This window comes from Lampetra planeri, chromosome 53 (assembly GCF_965212315.1).
Source record: "Lampetra planeri chromosome 53, kcLamPlan1.2.h2, whole genome shotgun sequence".
NCBI classification, from domain to species: Eukaryota; Metazoa; Chordata; class Hyperoartia; order Petromyzontiformes; family Petromyzontidae; genus Lampetra; species Lampetra planeri.
Genome location: NC_136159.1, coordinates 3,592,714 through 3,613,220, shown reverse-complemented (window position 1 = coordinate 3,613,220; position 20,507 = coordinate 3,592,714). Strand labels below are relative to the sequence as shown.

Genomic DNA, 20,507 nt, shown 5'->3' with positions numbered 1-20,507 from the left:
AGTCCTCACGAATGTGAGACACCCACCTAAAGCGTAGTGATGTGCCTGTAGTAGGCAGTACAGCAAGTGTGTTTCTAGCAGGACATCTGTGTAGTGGAGTTTTGAGTGTTTTAATGTGTGGGTTTGCTCCTGGTATTTTTGGTTTCCTCCTATACACACCATATAGCTATATAACCCAAGCAGGGCCCTCCTGAATATAGATCTATGTTATTTAAAAAGTAATTATTTTATTGTCAATTAAAATAAGCTTTATTTTTGCACAATAACATTTGCAGAGGATGATTGTACTCCTTCTGTAGCTAGGCGATGTAAAAGTTTACGAGATTTGAACGCCAATTTAATTGTTCACCCGAGCTTATATGAGGAAATGAACAAACTATTGGGCCATTTAATCTGTTATGTAATAGAATTACAAACGCAAGGCAGACACATGGGACATGTCATCGAAACGGGCCCTTTTGTTTATTGAGCCAATTTGCCACGAGAGCACATTTACACTCCGTTGAACATCAAACGCAAATCATACAGACATCAACTAGCAGTCGGCTGTGTTGAATTAGCTGAGGTCTTCATGTGTTGCCACTATTACGTTTTTTAAATATATATAAATAAGATCTGGAATCACTGCAGAAGGTACGGAAAAAGCGGTGAAAGCAATGCAGTACAGGTAGTCCCCGACTTACGATGGAGATGATTTACGACGACCGCATCGTAAGTCGAAAATATCGTAAGTCGAAAATGGCCTAGCCTACCCAGGAGTCTTAAAGAATGGTGATAATTTAGCAAAACAGAGCAATTTACAGTACCGTACTGTATAAACTATATGCGTACAGTACATCCCGGCAGCGTCCCAACGTACAGTATCGTACCTCGTACGCTGCTGCGTTTGCCTGCCGCGCGAAACGAAAAATATTTTACAATTTTGTCATATCGCTATCGCCATCGTAAGATCGAAATATTGTAAGTCGGACCATCGAAAGTCGGGGACTACCTGTACTAAATAAATCAAAACGTCAAAGAGGAGAGCCTCCATTGTTAAAAAGAGCATTGGGCTGTGTGAAGATTTTTCTTGGCTCCCCCGGGCCAGTGGTGGAAACTCCACATTGCTGTGTCAGGGTCCTAGTTTATTTAGAGGACCATCACGGGTGACATCCGACAGAGTGGTGCTGTAAAATGTTATTGCCCCTATGAGAATACTGATGATGGGACCAACCCCGACTGGGATTCGAACGTGAGAGCTCCGGCTGCGAGTTGAGCTGAAAAGAACTAAACACTGTTGTTAATATGGTCGTTAAAGTATGAAACATAATTGGGTTTAACCCTTTCTGGCAATAAAATCGGCGTTACGATGTTCAAACACCAACTAGAAACATTTTTCAAGGAATCAAGTTTGCGGTGAACATGCAATCAAACATGCTCTGATAAATATGCATTGTCTTTAAAACTGATTGGCCTACACCAAAGACCGCCTTCTTTAGAGGCTAGTCTCACCAGTGTCGGAGCAGAGAACGCCAAAAGGCGAACACTGTTAGAGACTAGACCCTGAATCAAGCTGTCCCTGTTCAACACACGTCCGTGTGGTTAATATGAATTTGATTCCTTGCAAAACGTTTTTGGTTGGTGTTTGAACATGTCAACACCCGTGTTATTGCCAGAAAGGTACAGCCTATTCTTTATTTTTTCATGCTTTGAGACTGGCGAAAAGGTCCCGTATTGTCATTAAAGAAAGAAAACCAATATGCTTGTTACATCATTTTTTCCGGTCAATAATTCCGATTACCATCGAACCTACGAAGTAGACTTGTTGAGAAACCTTTTGTTGAATATGTAAATGTTCTTGCATTCAATTAGTATTTTATCTCTACACTAGAATAGAAACCCGATGAGCCGGACACGAGCTATCTGGATTTCACATTTGGCTGAACAAGATCGTCTAATGAATAAACAAAAAATCCATGCATTTTAAATGCAAGAATCAATTGTACATGTTATAAAGTAATGCACATACTGAATACTTTAGAGTACACTCTGTAATACATCATATGAAATAAAATGCATTTAAATGTATTAGATCGTGTAAAATTTGTTTAATATTTAGCTAAAGTGTATACAATGCATTAATGCACTCGTGGTGGGGGAGGGGCGATAAGGGAGGGGCGATGTATGCCCTCCAGAATATCAACACGGAACTCGGTCATGTTTCATTGTGTGGTTGTATTGTTGCTGGTGGTAAAATGAGTGATGAAACACAGTGAGCGCAGTGAGTTTAATCATCTTTGCTGGTCACCAATGCACAAAACAACTGTAATATTGTATTTGGTTCTGCACTTAAATTGGGGAACAATTATTTTTAGCTGTCATGTGACAAACATCACCGTCATATGGCTGGGCAGGTGGCAAAGTGCTGTCCTTTGCTCTCTGAACCAGGTTATTTGGAGGGTTATCAGACACAGCGCTGTAATATCCACTTACATGGGCCGTTTTCTAACAGAGGATTGGATTGCTCTGCAAGACATCCAAAGGGATACGTATATCATGACACCGATGGCAATACATTGGGGAGGCTGTGGGAAGTAACAAACAATCAAAGAAATAAGTAAAAATATGGATCATCAAGATTTTTCCAGGATAACAACACTGCAGTTGTCACATCCGGTGTATCCCCCCTCTCCCTTGAACAGGAGGCCGTGCGCGTGTCGCGTTCGCTGGCTGCTCCCCGTGGCCTTGCCCTGCCCCCAAGCAGCTATGGCCGCTCCTGCGGCTTCCGGCAAGGACCCTTTCCTTCTCCCCCTCCGTCTCCAGGGCCAGGGAGCCTCCCTCTCACACACCTCGTTCACCGCCGCCGCCCTCCAAGCAACAGGGAGGGCCCACGGGCGGCAAGGTGGGCACGGGGAGAGCCCCCTCGCATCATCACCCTCTCCAACGTTTTCACAGCACCCAACGATCGTTTAAAAAAAAAACACACTTTTCCCTTAATTTGTATCCTGAGAGCGCTTTCGCCGTCGTGCCACCAGACGGAGAATCCGTTTGGATTTCTCACAGAGCACTGCAGCCCTCTTCTTGGTTCTTTCGGTAAAGTCACGTAGAATGGAAATAATAAAATAATAAAAATAAAACATAATTAAATAATTCTCACGACGTTTCGGCCACAACGCAAGTAGCCGTCCTCAGAGACTCTGTCTCTTCGACAGACCTGTTCTTCACCTGAGGACGGCTACTTGCGTTGTGGCCGAAACGTCGTGAGAATTGTATTTTATTATGTTTTATTTTTATTATTTCCATTTTACGTGACTTTACCGAAAGAACCAAGAAGATGAATCCCTGCAGTCACGAAAGATTTAAATCGAAATTTACACTGCAGCCCTGTGTGTTCAAGAATGGCTCATGGAAGAGGATACCACGGAGCTACTCTCTGATAGCCCTCTGCTCAGCAGAGCTCTTAATAAATCAAAGATGCAGTGTTTATAGTTGGAAATATTAAGTGAGTATGTCAGTTTTTGTTAAATAATAAAAATACTTGCACTGCCCACGTATTTGCACGGGATACACGGCCCGGGGTGGTGGGTGGTGGGTGGCTGGTGGGGAGGGGAGGCGCGATGCAAGAACCCGGCTCAACGCTGTGGGATGCGGGTGACGTCATCGCCCTGCACTTGCCTGCCCGCACGACAACCAGCCAGTAAAACTAAAAAACAATCAAACATCGGTACAGGCAATCCTCGGTTTGTGCACTTTTGTGGTACACCATTTAGGAATAACGCGCACTTTGCATTTAGACCTTTTATTGACACACGAGAGGCAATTTTCGGCATAACGTCATCCCGCAATGCGATGTACGCAACCCTACCCTGGCACCGCGACCCAATGGTGTTGCCAGCAGGCAGTGCAGTACGATAACAAGTGTACTGCACCGTACAGCATCGTGTACACCGGACCTCTTCCCTTTGTCTCCACATCGCTACTCCAGCGTAGTTACAAGTCATTAACACTAGATTTGAAGCTTTCGTGACTGCAAGGATTCATGCTCTTAGGTTTTTTCGGTAAAGTCACGTAGGTAAAAATAAATAATAAACATAAAATAATAGAAATAAATGTATTTAAATAAAAATAATAGAAATACATTTATTTGTATTATTATTTAAATTATGTAATTTTTATTATTTATTTTTACCTACGTGACTTTACCGAAAAAACCTAAGAGTATAAGTCATTAATAACGCATTTATTAATTTTAAAGTATTCTATTGCGTGTACATTTATTGTATTGATATAGCCTAGGATTATATAGGCGGCTATGTGTGCGATAGTGAGTGAATTCACCGAACCTCTTATGGGAAAATTGCTTTTGACATCCGCGATTTTCCGGGAACGCATCGATCGCGTATGTGAAGGGGAGCCTGTATGATAGAATGACAATGTCAAAATGTTCAAACGTTGTTGTGTACAGTCAAAATATAATTCTGCACGTGTAATTGAGAGCATATATTAAGATTGTTACCTTGTTTGCGAGTGTACGATGGAGTGCAGTCCGTGAATGCGAGGTGTTATTTGGAATTTGTTGGTTGGGGTATGTTTGTTGCTAAGGTTACGAGGTGTGACTTTCTTTCAAATGGGTGTAGTAGGTCGTTTGAAAAGCAAGCTTTGATTTCTGTGCAATTTACATTTCTTCTTGTTCGTGTCAATCTGTGAATTTGTAGTTCATTTCTTTAACATTGGCGGTCACTATGGCTAAAAGGAAATCAATCACAAAAGCTACCCTTGCCTAAAATTTAATTTCCCCTTTTATCCATGTGAACAACCCAAGTTTGGGTGCGAGTTGGATTTTTGAGGTCCAATTTTGAAAATGTGACTTTGCTTTTCATCCAAGTAAAAAAAAAACATATTGTACTTTTTGTGACATGGTATTAGAACACGGGGATTCTTGAAGCACTATGAACCCGGTAACCTCGGTTTGATTTCCGTTTTACAGCCAACCAACGTCAGTGGCATATTATATCTGAACTGTGTCTTGGCACTCCACTTCCGCACGGATCAGCGTGGTGAAGTATGGTCAAACATCCCCCATGACCAACACGGCTTATGGAGACAAAGGGCTGAATATTCTTACGAACAATAATACAACGTTTTACTGGCAAATTTCAATGGCTTTTTAATGTAAGTGGCATCGTAAAGGCTCATGTTAGAAATGTGTACAGTCTTGTTTAATCAAGCATTTGACTTCTTAGCAAAATGCAATTAAGCTGAGCCCTTAATGAAATGTAACCGACTTGTAATGGGTGTGCATAGTGGAGTGCCGAGATTAAATCTGGTAAACATCTCGCTGATGTGTTTGCACAGCTCATATTAAGCATCTGTTGGCCTCAGTACAAATTGATCATTAAAGACAGCTTTTTTTCCCATTCCTTTGGCAGCCTTAGCAACCTACACAAAATGTGGTTTCTGTTTTCATTAACATGACTATTGTGCCGTAATACTTGCAAAGTATGCACAGTTGCATTTCCGTTCAACTCTTAATACCACAAGTCTAGTTCACGCATCTTCTTGATCAAGCGAGCCATCGGAGGTGCTCGCATGACTCTGGCCCCAGTAGGAGTCATGTCGAATGCCCATCGCCGGCTCGTGGCCGTCAACCGAGATGCCCAGTGCCCTTTTTGAGCTTGGAGATGCTCTGAAGAGTGGATGTAAAATGACAAGGCTGTGCGCCTTTTGGCGTCATCTGGTCCAACCCATGTGAGACTAAGGAAAGCTGTCTCAGGTGTTGACCAATCAACTTCAAGGACAGTGCATATATTATCAGAGTTATGTTGTTTGTTTGCATTATGGCTGCAGGTATTGTGGTCTATGCAAACATGACTCCTTGTAAAAAAGGTGTCAGTTTTGTTGCCAGATAGAAGGGTAAAAAAACAATTATCATATTTTGTACTGGCAAATGAGGTGACAAGGCTGTTCTTTTTCCGTCCGTTTTGTGCAGAAATCTTCATCGGAGGGAGGAGGCAAAAAAGGCCCAGCCTCAGGATCAAAGGCAGGGGCAGGGCTCGGTGCAGGGCTGGGGGCAGGGCTGGGGGCAGGGCAAGGCTCCGGCTCCGGCTCGGGAAAGGGTGATGGGGAGCAACCTCGCTGTCCTAAATGCGGAGATCCCTGCACCCTCGTGGAAACTTTTGTGTGTGAGTTTTGTTCTACGCCTTGCTTGCACTCTACTAGATCATCCGTCCTTTGTTATATTCGATCGTCATGTAGACTTACACAAGCACGTGCATGCACAGAGATGAGCTCTATGGCCCCATTTGTTAGAGCAACAAGACTTGCAGTTATAAGATTATGGGTGTAGGCCAAATGAGGTCAAATGAGCCCAATTATAATTAGTTGGCAGCATCATACAGCAAAATTATTACGACCACAAGCACCATTTCAATCACCATAATCACCACCACCATTATCATCACCAGCTCATTTGGTTGAGCGGCAGAGCTGTATATGAAATGTGTGCGTGTCACCATTTTATAAAAATAAAATGTGTAAAATGACTGAGCGGACTGCAGTATTAACTTGCGTAATGATGTGCCTATCATGATTTATATTTAAAAAATGCTATTCCCGTAAAACATATCCCTGTTTCATTCACTGCTGGTGTAATGCCATGACGACACATGTCCACCCATGTGATCACTTTAAGCCACCGTAAAAACAACCACCCAATTCTAAATGTTGGTGTACAAACGTACATGCATTTTGCCAGTCATCTCAGTCAGTTAACCCCTGGCACCTGGGTTTGTTCCGTGACCTCTTGCCAGCGGGTCTTCGACACTTCACGTGGCCTCAAAGTGCACCGAGCATGGCACAATTTCCGTCGTGACGTCACCGCCACTTAGTGGCGAACGGCGGTTGTTGTTTATGCATTTTGCTGACTGCAAAACAATACTTTTTCCCATATGTTTCCCATGCCGGTGGTAAATGGACCAACTTGCGCGTTAAAAGTTGTTGCGAGCGACATTATTGATCAAGGGCCGCCTCGGTTTACTCCGCCTTTTCGTTCCCGTCTCCCGCGCGTCGCTTTCGCCCGCCGGCGTGCGTGTGAAAAGCAGCGTCGGCACGCTTCGTCAAGTGCGAGAAGTGCCAGCACTTCTATTTGGTGCTCACCGATCCCGATTGGAGACGAGGCCTAAAGGCCTCCGACGAGGAGGAGGAGGCTCCACGTTTCTCCTACCCGCAGCGCCCACCACCCCCGCCCAAGAAGGTGAACCTTCTGAACGTTTTTGTTGTTGTTGTCCAGTGTAGTGCTTCTAGATTTGAAGCTTTCGTGACTGCAAGGATTCATATTCTTAGGTTTTTTCGGTAAAGTCACGTAGGTAAAAAATTGAAATTAATAAAAGTAGAATAAAAATAAAATAAAAATCACGACGTTTCGGAGGCAACACAAGCTTCCGTCTTCAGGTGGAACCGTCACAGCACGATAGCTGTATCAAGTGAGAAAAATACCAAGAAAACTGTATTTGTATATATACTGGTTGACGGTGGGAGGAGCCAAGGTAGGCCCTGAATATAATTTGTGTGAGGTTCGGTGCGGCTGAAGCACGCTGTTAGGAATGAGCCTTTGTTGTGCAAACCAGGTGCGGATGATGTACAGGTGCGTGTAAAAGGGACTGAGCCTTTTTATTATGTAGAGATGATGCGGCTGAAATCGCTGCCAGGAAATGTGTCTTTGTTGTGTAGAATGGTTGACTGAGCCTATTATTATGTAGAGGTGGTGCGGCTTAAATCGCTCCAGTGTAGTGCTATTGGATGGCGATGACTCGGATGGGGCTTCATCCAGCAGTGGATGTGTCATGGCTCATTATGATGATGATGACCAATTGAACAAGACCAAGAGGTTGTTCATTATCACTTTGAGTGAGGTGGCATGGTGGCTTGGGGGGGGGGGATAATATATTGGTAGAGGACTGAGCTCGTGCCATTGAGATGCTCATAATTAAGCCACAGATTGGTTACTGATAACGACACACACAAATACCCAGGATATTTTACGAGTTAGCTTATGTTGGCTTTTTTATAGTTCTGAAATATTTGGTTCTGTTGACATGTGCTGAACAATATTTGCTGAGCAATATGTAATCAAGAGGTCCTTGATGAAAAGTAACAGCATTAACATTAAGTCAAAAAATAAAAATACCCACAAAACACGTGACCAAACATACCACGTAAATTAATAGTTCCCATCGCATGATCAAAATCTAGACTAATCACTATATTCAAGACACAGCGCTTCTTAAAATCAAGTCACTTATACAATCCTGTTCCTTGTTGAAATAAACAGGATCACAAAGGCCATCCCAATCGAATGTAAAGAAAACCCAAAGAATATACACAAAAGGGGAGGAGATTCAAAATGTAAAGAAAATTATATGGCATTAAGCAATTTTGTTGCTGCTCGTAATCTCTGTCATCGCGCTTGAAAATGAAATGTTCCAGCCAGGAGAAAAACGTGGTCTTCTTTAAGGGCCTTGATAATTAATTCAACTTCCAGAGCAAACTTTCTGAAAAAAATATCGGATGTCCCACCTGAAGACGGAGACTTGTGTTGCCTCCGAAACGTCGTGATTTAATTTAGTTATTTTCATTTATTATTATTATTTTATTTTACTATTTTTTTTTACCTACGTGACTTTACCGAAAAAAACCTAAGAGTATGAATCCTTGCAGTCACGAAAGCTTCAAATCTAGAATTATCGGATGTATGTATGCTGAACTTCTTTAGCACCATACGTAGTCAACCGCGCTCATCCGAGGTGCGATGGAAGGACAACAAACTAAACAAACACGAATATGTGTCTTGTCTTAAAGGGTGAAAAAATTAACCCGTAAAAACAAAGTTTTTCACTATAAATCCTTTATATGCATGGCATCGGTTTTATTTTATTATTCATTTCTGTTTTTCATGAGTAAGAGTTTCATTTTTATCACATTTGTATTTGAAATTAAATATGAAAAAAAAATGTTCCTAAAAAGTGGAAAATTTTGGAAAATTTTTTTCACGAAAATAAATTGTCACGCACAACGAGTCTGTGTGCAAAATGTCAGCTCGATTGGATCACGGGAAGTGGGTTAAAAAAACGACCGAAAGATTTGCACGGTCGTAAGCGCGCAAGCAAGCAAGCGAGTGAACTTAATATAAAGGATTTAAAATCAAAAAAGATCGCCGAATATCGCTGACACATTACCTCCCCGCATCTCGTCACAGATCAGCGAGTTTCTGGACCTACACGTCGTTGGTCAGCAGCACGCGAAGAAGGTGCTGTCGGTGGCTGTGTACAACCACTACAAGCGCGTGCACAGCAACCTGTGCTCAGTATCGCAGCAGCAGCAGCAGCAGCAGCAGAAGCAGGATGAGGGTAGCCCAGCTGAGATACAGCCGGTGCTAGCCCCACGTGGTGAGACCTTTTTGCTGATTTTTGACATCCCATGGTGGATTAAGGCGGGCTGACAGGGCGTGATGCACTTCGGGGACGTTACTTTGTTTGTGTCTTATATTATGTAGCACGCGGGTATTGGTTAGTTTGAAGGATGAGCCATGTTTGAGTTTTTTAATTGGTGTAGATTTGTATGGGCGCGTGTTGGTTGGCTCATCAAATAGCACTCGCTGCCCGAGTCATATGCTCCATAATTTGTTAGCCCATCTCTCGCTTACTCACTAAGTAACTGACCTACGCACTCATTTACCCAGATTCACTCACTCACCCACCAGCTTATCGTAACCACTCACGTCCACCACTGATTGAATGATTGACTCTATCACCCGCCCAACAACTTGTTCACTCGCCCAACGCCTCGCTCATTCACTTACTCGCTCATCAGCTCACACTTGGAGTCACTTGGTACACCTCCCGGTGGGAAGGTGAAGCACCCCTCGGAGTGTGGATGAGAGGCCCACTTGAAGAGACCTCAGAAGTGGGTACGTGTCATCTCCTTTCATGGGCCATTCTCTTAACATGAGGTGGTGATGCACTACTAGGATAGTTCTGAATAGGATGCTTCATTCATGGACATGATGATGATGATGATAGCACAATTGGAAAGTTTTGAAATATACAAAATAAAAAAACACGATAGTGATGGAAAATATTGTGAGCCAGAGTTAAATATAACTTACCCAGCATATTGCTGCTTGTGGAATAAGGCTTAAGAAGTGACGCTTATGCCTATGAACTTAAACATATTTGACTGGATAGGACTCGATGTTTCCCCAATTAAATTGTCTGTGATCGTGTTATTTCTCATCATTTAGGATTCCCTGCGGCACATGTTTTAGATGAAACCACAACGTTTTAGAATAATTTGTAATTCACTTAACACAACTGATTTGGATACCGCATCTCAGCCAGTGCAGTTTGATTTATGCCTTGGTCCAGTCATTAGTTGAAGATTGATGGGTCCATGTGGACCTCCTTGTTTATACCGGGGGTTGTTTTCTCCTGGATATTGATATTCTTGTTGTTGATGAACCCTGTGTTTATTTGCTGATGCTAGTTTTTATTTGTGGTTCTACATCCCCATGTCTTCCTGCTGACTTGACAGTCCCTTGCCTTTTTTTTTTGCAGAAGTAGAAACGGGAAGGCGGGCAGATTTTTACAAGCTAACAAGTACGTTGACTTGATTTCAGCATTCACTCACCTTATATATCCTGGTACAAATTACACATGTGTAAAGTATCAGTGAGTGCCAGTCTGTTCATAAGAAAAGCACAAATTGGGGTTCATTTTATCGACATTGGCTGGATCGACTTCCGGCAGGCGATTCAAACTTGCCACTCTTGTTGAGTCAATTGGAATGCGTTCCAATCTCATCAGCTCTGGGAAGCTAAGCAGATTGAGACGTGTCAGTGCTTGGATGAAGGACCACCCTGCATAACAAAATAACAGGCTGCAGAGGTGTATTGTGGACAGCAGGAGATAGTGCAGAAACATTCCATTGAAATGTGCTTCTATGATTCTATGTCTATGCTGCCAGCCTTCACCAACCCACAATGACCAACATCGTGGATTGTGGTCAAATAACCCCCACGATCCGCACAGCATGGTGCTGCCCTCATCCAGCAGTTGATTGACAAAGCAGTCGTACATGACACACACACACGCCCCAAAGCATAACCGTCCGTCTTGGCTGCCTAATTAACGTCGGCGTCTCGTTTACCCGCCCTCCGCGTGGTAAATGCTCCGCTGCGGTACGCCGTGATGCGAACCAACCGGCCTTGCCTCCGCAGAGCTGCTGGAGATGACGGGTAGCCAGAAAGTTGCGTCCTCGCCACCGACGATGGGGGGAGCCGCAGGGACGGTGCGCCGGGCGAGCGAGGCCCTGGACCGAGCCAGCGCTGCCGGGATTCACCTCGACAAGAGCAACATCCTGCTGATTGGCCCTACGGGCTGTGGTAAGGGGGCACACGTGCGTATGTGTGTGTCTGTGGTGTATGTGGTGTGGTGGTGGTGGCCACCCACCCCCTCGTGTGCCGTGCCGGCATTCGTAGGTGCACGTTAACAGCACTTGCCCCAAAAAGTCTATGAAGGCTATACGGGAGATCTTTGTCTTTATTTGGATAAGTACACGGTAGTACACTCAAGAACCTGGCGACCCGAGTTGGATTCCCGCTCACGGCCAACAGTAGTGACGATTAATTTGAACCTGTCCTGGGCCACCCCTAGGTTAACTCAGCCTCAAATGAGTACCTGGTGCGGTGTGTAAACATCGCCACTTAGGGAGACAAAGGCGGGCGAGCGTGGTGCTGGCCACCCACCCCCTCGTGTGTGCCGTGCCTGCCTTCATAGGTGCTCGAGAACAGTACTTGCCCCAACAGTCTGTTACAGGCTGTGAAAAAGAGCTTTCTAGCTCATCAGATTCCTCGAGTATGAATACATATTTTGATACTGTTTGTGAAGGCTATACACAGGCAGGTTTTGTTTGGCCTCATAGAGTGGTCTAAATGGATGTGGCAAGGACTAGAGAGGAGATGGGCTGATATGATGCAGGAGGACCTGGAGATGTGTAAGGCTTGCCCTATCACTGCTGCCACCGGTGTCAAGGTCAGACTTTGTGGAGCAGGCTCTTGAAGGACGCTTCTGGGCAGTTGGAAGCAGTCGCTGTCCAGCAATAACGGAGTGCAGAGGAGCGACGCTCACAACGACGGGCAGAGCGCCAGGTAGTAGGGGGCACAGGTGGTGCATTTGTCAATCATCTCAGTAATTTCCACTTGGCGTCGTGTCCCCAAACAGAGATGATTGTCAGTCCAGTGCTCATTTCAGTAGGAATGCACCCTGACTGTTTGACATACTGAGAGAGATACACCCAGCTCCAGGGCTTTAACCCAGATTGCCGGCAGTGCCGTTGTGATCGCCTGAGACCCTAGCACCGGGGCTTGAGTTCAAGTCTGCAATAGTGTCAGCTCAGCGTCTTTCATATATCCATTACGAGCACTCGTAGGAATGTATACTCAGCTCGAGGTCATCTTAAATCCAGAGTATCTGTGACACAGCCTCGGTGCCTTTATAACACAGCCATGCACTCTTAACAGGCGAGCGTTTCTGTCGGCAGGCAAGACGCTGTTGGCTCAGACGCTGGCGCGCTGCCTGGACGTGCCGTTTGCCGTCTGCGACTGCACGGGGCTCACGCAGGCCGGCTACGTGGGCGAGGACGTGGAGTCCGTGGTGGCCAAGCTGCTGCAGGACGCGGAGTACAGCGTGGACCGCGCACAGCAGGGTGAGCGAGGCCTGGCCTGGAGCTTTCTGCTGATGGTTTTTATCTCTATATATATAAAAGGGAAATTTGTGATTATGTGTGTCCGAAATGTTTAGCATACTTCCCGACATGCAATCAACTTGAAATTCGGCATGTGGGTAGCTTCCAGACTGTACACAATGCAAAACGTATAAAAATAGACTTTTGTATTTTGGGGTGGGGTGGGCGCAATAATGTGTATATTTTGCACGGCAAGTGAGCGGTGACGTCACATCTGTGATGTCACCCGCATGCGGCAGCGTTACGCAGTGTGCTTGCTGACGTCACGCACCCCCCCCACCTTCCGCGTAGGCCGTGTGTTAATCTAAGACAAGAATCCAAGTCTCCGGCGAAGCCGGGTAGTAAAGCTCGTTTATATAACAAAATGAAAGATTCAAAGAGGAAGAATAAAAACAACCCCGCTAATGATAACAAGTCCCATGGCTTGTTTTGAAGAGGGTCCTCCATGAGATGTTTGGCCAATATCCTTTAAAAAAATCAAGCCCACGGTAGCCGAGATGTTAACTACCTCGCCTGGTATAAAGGAGGTCGTGTTCTCCCCATGGTCGTGTGGATTTTGCTCCGGGTCCTCCGGTTTTTCCCTCCACAATTATAATCAACGCGTGTTTAGAGCATTTGGCTGCTTGAAATGTTCATGTGATGAGCCACTTTGTTGAGCTATCATTTGTGGGCAGGTCGCTACTGAAAAAGAGCTATTACAGCTCAGTGGCCTTACCTGGTAAAATTTTAAATAGTTTTTAGTTTAGTTTACATAATGTTTTCCAACTAAGTTTTAAAGTATTTTTTATCAGCATTCGGTCTGTTTGTTTGTGTGTCTGTAATGGGTGTCATGGTGCGATAACTCAAGCGAAGATGAACCAATATAAATAATATCTTAGTGCAATGTTACGTTGCTTATCTCAGAAAAAAGACTGCCAAATTGATCAAAGGGTTGCTCAAAGTTTGGCGATTAAACCATTTGTTTTAGGATTTGACTTGTTGGCCAAGGTGGTGATGTCATATGTCATGCACGCCCCTCATGTATGGCAGCAATACAAGTGGTAATACTTCGTCCTTAAGGAAGTGAATTAAATAAATACCTTTCTAAGTCGTGTTGTTAAGAAAATCATTTTCCCTGTTTTCTCTTAACAGCATCTTAAAATGTGATCACATTTTTAAAACTGCATTCAAATTGTATTATAAGGGGAGGGTGAGGTCAGGAGCTGTTTTTTTTTATCACAAGTCACTGATGATATCCGTGCCCAGGAATTGTACTCGGATGTCTGGGTTCATAGCTCACTACTTAAAAAAAACAACTTTTCTGGTAGGAACCTTCCTGGTTACACCAGCCCACGGGATTATTGTGTCCGTCTGTCGTGCAGGGAGGGGCTGGGTGGGGAGGGGCTGGGTGGGGAGGGTGTGGAGGGGCTGGGTGGGGAGGGTGGGGAGGGTGGGGAGGGGCTTGGTGGGGAGGGTGGGGCTGGGTGAGATAGGTGAGGCTGGGTGGGGAGAGGCTGGTCACCCCGTGGTGCCCTCATAAAACTCAACGTTTAACCTACTCACGCCGGCTTGTGCCCGCCCTCACAGTCGGGCATATTTGCGGAATACACCATGCCGCTGTTGACCCTGGCCATTGACCGAGCAACCCAACGTTCCTACCAGTTCCCTCCGCATGAATGTGTTCCCAGCTTTGTATCCACGTTCGAATCTGCACGTGATTCTGCAGTTCCACCAGATGGCAGTCATGCTCAGTGTAAGGGAGTCTCGTTATTGAATGAGCAGTTGGGCATTGCTCATCTCTGCTGTGGCCTTTAGCTGGTTGGCAGAAAAAAATCCACATTGTGGGAGTCAGTAGGAATTATTTTTTCATAGGAGAAAGGTTAAATAATGATTCTGTTATGTTGGCAGCAGAGGTCGGTGTAGATATTTTCTTTTCTTACGTTACTAAGTTCCCGCGACTGCTTCTCGCCTCCACTGCACTAAACCGGCGTGAAGTATGATCAAATAATGACCCGCAACCCGCACGGCATGGGGCGGCCCTCATCCAGCAGTGGATCAATTAAAAGGTTGTACGTGTACAATGTGCTGCGGTACTGTAGTGTGTTTAATCCCGTGATGTGTAACGTGTTATGCACTGCAGCAATGTCGTGTCCCTATTGGTGTGATTTTGAACTTGTGGGCTGGAGAGCCTGGTGTTTATTGCTATGGTTACAAGCTGGAGTGCGGTCTTCATTTCTAAGGCAAAATGCTGCCACTGCTTGGTGCAATTGTGTTGGCTTACGTCAATGCCCTGTGTTAATGGCTGTATTTCTGGAAGTTTGACTGTCTGGCTTACGTGATTACAAAGGGTCCAGTCTGAGCGGTCTGTGGGCGTTCCCACTTCCCCCGTGCGAACACCCCGATATGAAGTGTGAGACATTTTTAAGTTGGACTTAAAAATCTGCAGCCTCTCCACGGGATGATTGCTGTGGACTTCCCGTAAAGTGGTAGTGGTGCTCCACTGTGTTAATCTGCTGAATTTGTTGAACTAAAACACTTAATTTCCTAAGAACAGGGCTGCGTTTCACACCGAGATAAGTGCGTGATAATTATATGCCGTGATCTTGCAAATGTGCCCTTTAAATTTGACACGTTCACGATGTGTGAAATGCACGGAATTTTACCTTGGAATAACAATTTAAGTTGTATTGTATTATATTTATTATCGCCGCAACTGGTTTAACTTGTGTCGCATCTAAACACAAGACATGCGCAGTAAGAAATGTTGTGAAAATTTAAAATTTACACGTAAAACAGCAATTACAACCATGATAACCAGGCAAGCCCTTGCCCAACCATATAAACTTTGGAACAGGGGCGGTTTCTTCATTAGGGCGATTGGGCGACGCACCACCAATCTCAGCTGTTACTGTGCCTCTGGATATAGTCCAATCAGCGTCATGTCACGTTCTGTGGAGTACCGCCTCTTTTTGGGCGATTTCACTCTGGCTGAGAATCGCCCCGTGTGGTCCCATAGACTTACATTCAAAGATGTTTTTTTTCGAAAGGCGGGCGCTGCAATGCATTCTCTATGGCTTCCGGGAGGGCTCGCACTAACGTGCTTACGTCATCATACGTAAGCACGTTTCAGTCAACAATGTTATTTGTCGCCACCTAGTGGAATCTTTAATAAAAGAAACTAAGTGGATTGTAATAATAGTGAGATAGAAACAAACAAGATGCATTGTAAGAGTCACTTTATTTTTCATTAATATTAAAGAAGTGAAGTTGCCTTTACATGCTTAAGCTGTTAATTTATCCATTGCATGGGTGGACCTTATCCTTATCAATCATCCAGACATTTGCCCCCCCTGAGAGATTTTGCAGGAGCCGCCACTGCTTTGAAACATATATTCATTAAAATGAATATATGTTTAAAATGTTTAGTGTCTTAGCTACTAGCGCTTATATTTATGCACTGCTTTAGCTCTGTAATTCCCACACTGAGCTATTTTCACAGGCTTTACTTGTTTATGATCCACAGGGATACGTGGATATTGATATGACACATGGATAATAATCATGGACACAGTTAAAAGGAAATGTCGTAAAGTGAATAAAGAAGTATGGGGGCGGGGGGCGCATGCTTGGAACACATTTATTGGAGATGGTACATGAGTTTTTCACTGTTAAGAAGAAATATTTCAAGACACATTATGAGCAAGGATAATCTAAACTAAACTTTTTATTTTATAAGTTAAGGCCCACCGAGATTTTTTTGCTCTTTTTCAGAAGCGACCTGGCCACAAGTGATCGCTCAATGAAGTGGCTTATCATGTATATACTCTAAACGCATGTTGTTTCTAAATATGGAGGGAAAAACCAGAGGTCGTAGAGAAAAATCCACGCGACCACGGGGAGAAAGAGACAGGCAAACTCCAAATGTACAGGCGTCAGGGTCGGGATTGAACCCACTACGTCCTGTATACCAGGCAAGGTAGTTAACATCTCGCCACCGTGGCGCTGATAGATTACTGAAGCATGTGTGAAACCTTAAATACGATGGTCGCCCTCCTTGCTAAGGGAGGGGGCAAGGTCAATGGAGGTGGGGGAGGGGGGTCCTAGGTTCACAGAGTTGAAGTGTTGGGACCAGAAGTTACCTGTGTTCAGGTGTACCAGGAAACATCCCAGCACAGCGTGGGTCTGATATCTTTTAACTGTGGAAACACAGCAACAGGCCTGTGTATCGCGATCAATCAGGCTTATTGAGCCTGATATATTGCCAGGCGTTTATTTTAGTGCTAATGAATATTGATTTAATAACATAGAGACAGTATTTTAATCAAACAACTGGGTGGTTTATTGGGTTAGCAAGTGGGGCTGTGGGTTTAGGGTTTCACCTAAATTCAATTCCCTGATAATGTGATTGGCGTTCATTAGTAAATATTCCTGATGAATACTTATGAGTGTGGATCTATAAGTATACATGTGTAACAAAGATACAGATCCCCTGTGCAGCCTTCACATATTGCAGGAGCAAGTGCTGTTGTCGAGCAGCTATGATGGCCGGCATAACACACGCACATACGTACGTGTGGAGCGGTAACGTAGTGGTCAGTGATTCCCGATCACGACGAAACTTCAGCGGCAAATATCTAACGTGGTCCTGGGCCTCCCCTTGGATGGCTCAGCCTTATATGAGTATTTGGTACAGTGTGTAAACATCGTCACTGAGGAGCCAGGCTGCCGGTCGGGCGTGATGCTTACCGCACGGCGCCAATAGGTGTGTGTGTGTAGGATACACGGGGCGTATTTGTCTTTGTCTTTTTGGTAGGTAAATGGCATCCTTTTAAATGGAAGTGTCAGTGCAGTGAGACTCCTAATCTCCAGGGTTGTAAGGCAGACAGAAGAAGATGGTTGATGCTAGAAGAGAAATGAGGTTGCAAACTCATCTGTGTGCAGTCTTTGACCCTCCCCCCCACCCACCCCGGTATGTGTGGGGTGGGGTTTTATTTTGCATCCTCCAGACTTCTTCTCACAAAAATATATATTTATGGAATTGGACAATTATAGCCAGCAGGATCCTCCAGAATGATTGTCTTGAGACTCATTCAATGTTTTCTTGCTTCATGAAGAATTGTTATTATATTGATGAATATTCGGACATTATGGTGCATTAGTAGATGCATGATGCATATCCTGGTTGGTGGTAAACCCAGCCTGTTATATCTCTCGGATCAGTTAAGTTAGTGTCAATGTTGAGAAGTTAACATATATTCTGTTATATAGCAACTGCTTGAAAACGAATTTATTTTTTACTGATTTTTGTGTTTAGTTTGTTCTTCCCCCACACCTCCAATTAGCATGGTTGGCTGCGTACGGTGCGAAATAAGTTAAACGTAATACATATAACAAAGACAAAGATCCCCCGTATAGCCTTAACAGACTGTAGGGGAAAGTGCCGTTAGCGAGCACCTATGGAGGCCGGCACGGCACACGAGGGGGTGGGTGGCCAGCACCACGCCCGACCGCCTTTGTCTCCCCCAGTGACGATGTTTACACACCGCACCGGGTACTCATTTGAGGCTTAGTCGACCTAGGGGAGGCCCAGGACCGGTTTAGATAATCGTCACCAGTGTTGGCCGTGAGCGGGAATCGAACTCGGGTCGCCAGGTTCATAGCGCAGCGCGCTAACCGCTACACTACCGCTCCCCACAATACATATAACATACACACTATTATACACTACACTATACACTACACTTCTATACACTACACTATATATTCCACCACTATACTAAGTTGAAAACGAATTTCTATAGAACTGCTTTTTGTGTTAAGTTTGTTGTCCTTCTCCCGTACCTCCGATTAGCATGGTTGGCTCTATATGGTGCGAAAGAAGCTCAACGTACATACGCATGCATACAACTGGCTAACACCATAGCAATGTGGATTTTCTACCACGGGCTCAGAGGCACCAGTGGAGAGGAGCGTTGCCCACACTCACTGGAGCAGGGAGACACGTGGACTGGTGATCGTACAATAACCATGTGGCTGCGGTGATGTGTCTGTAATTGTCGTCAGGTATCGTCTTCTTGGATGAGGTTGACAAGATCGGGAGTGTGCCAGGCATTCACCAGCTGCGAGATGTCGGAGGAGAAGGTGTGCAACAGGTATGCTTGTATGTGTGTGTGCGCGCGTGTGAGAGAGTATGTAGGTCGACTCGGCCTCAACTGAGTACTTGGTATGGTGTGTAAACATTGCCACCCCACCTCAATGTGTGCCGTGCCGGCCTTCATGGGTGTTCGCTAACAGCACTTGCCCCAAAAAGTCAGTTATGACTATGCGAGGGGATATTTGTGAATGAGAGAGTCAGCCATTTGAGTGATTTTGACCCCTGACGCTTGGCCCTGTCCCTTGATCTCTTGCCAGCAAGCGTGTGACACCTCACATGGCCTCAAAGTACATTTAGCCAGGCACATTCGCCACCGTGACATCACCGCCACTTTGTCGTGAATTGGCGGCTTTTGTTATTTTTGCAGGACAGTGCTGAAATAATTCCTTGATTAAATAGATTAACCACTAACAGCACTTGCCCTGACAGTCTATGTAGGCTATATGGGCATTCTATGTCTTTTCTTCGCGTGACTGTGTGTGCATGCATCGGTGTGTGTGCACATTGGTATTTGTGTGCGTGCACATTTGTATTTGTAAGTGTGTGAATGCACGCTTGAATCTCCCCTCATCTTCACGTCTTATTTTTTCATCGCCAATAGCCAGGTGTGATGGTGGCTGTAATGGCCACAGTCTCGCATGTTGGGAGCCTGAACAGTATATCACAGTCTCTGCATGAGCCACCCACCTTGCTTCTAAAGTGCTGTGTTATTGGCGTGCAAAATCCCCCACACACCACTTGCATTTCCTCTGCTTCTGACAGCGGGAAAATCCTGACCTTCACACTGGCACGCTTCACAAGATAAAGTTCCCTTATGACAATATGCCCTTTGAGTGTGCCCTCAAACACTTAATTAACAAAGGCCAGTGGCATTACTTCTCCCACTAATTGCACACTGTTGTTTTCTTCACCTGAGTTAGGACGTACCAAACAAGGTGGCTTTCTTGAGGACGTGCGTAATTAGACACAATTGCAAAAGGTAAAATCAAAGAGTCCCTTTGTTAAAACTGGCATAGTCCTGCCAGTGATTTTCTGACCTATCTGGGTGGAGTTTCAGCATTTTCCCCTCTTGTGTGTGGGTATTCGCCAGGTATTCTGGCTTCATCTCACATGCAATTAACTAATTGAAAAAATAATGGTCAAACACACTCGAGCAAAACCCTGCTGAGAAAATGTTTCACGACTCGGTGAAGCTTGTGTGGATGAATAAAGGAGGTTGTTCATTCTAGATTTGAAGCTTTCGTGACTGCAAGGATTCATATTCAAAGGTTTTTTCGGTAAAGTCACGTAGGTAAAAAATTTAAATTAATAAAAGTAAAATAAAACAAAATAAAAAATCACGACGTTTCGGAAGCAACACAAGCCTCCGTCTTCAGGTGGAACCGTCACAGCCACGACAGCTGCATCAAGTAAATGATACAGCTGGTCGTGGCTGTGACGGCAGCTGTATCAAGTAAATGATACAGCTGTCGTGGCTGTGACGGCAGCTGTATCAAGTAAATGATACAGCTGTCGTGGCTGTGACGGCAGCTGTATCAAGTAAATGATACAGCTGGTCGTGGCTGTGACGGCAGCTGTATCAAGTAAATGATACAGC

At 44.7% G+C, this 20,507-nt stretch overlaps 1 protein-coding gene across 3 annotated transcripts in view; it reads left to right on the top strand.

The window, feature by feature from the left end:
- LOC144734923 (ATP-dependent clpX-like chaperone, mitochondrial) overlaps positions 1-20,507 on the top strand; it is a 39,502-nt gene that overhangs the window by 3,716 nt on the left and 15,279 nt on the right. For 2 of the 3 annotated variants that reach the window (XM_078617380.1, XM_078617379.1), the window contains exons 3-10: positions 2,682-2,881; positions 5,969-6,161; positions 7,077-7,231; positions 9,233-9,422; positions 10,590-10,631; positions 11,252-11,416; positions 12,574-12,738; positions 18,820-18,908. In XM_078617380.1, the coding sequence (XP_078473506.1) occupies positions 2,682-2,881; positions 5,969-6,161; positions 7,077-7,231; positions 9,233-9,422; positions 10,590-10,631; positions 11,252-11,416; positions 12,574-12,738; positions 18,820-18,908 (1,199 nt within the window). The remainder of the gene's footprint in view (positions 1-2,681; positions 2,882-5,968; positions 6,162-7,076; positions 7,232-9,232; positions 9,423-10,589; positions 10,632-11,251; positions 11,417-12,573; positions 12,739-18,819; positions 18,909-20,507) is intronic. The other variant, XM_078617381.1, reaches the window with a different exon arrangement.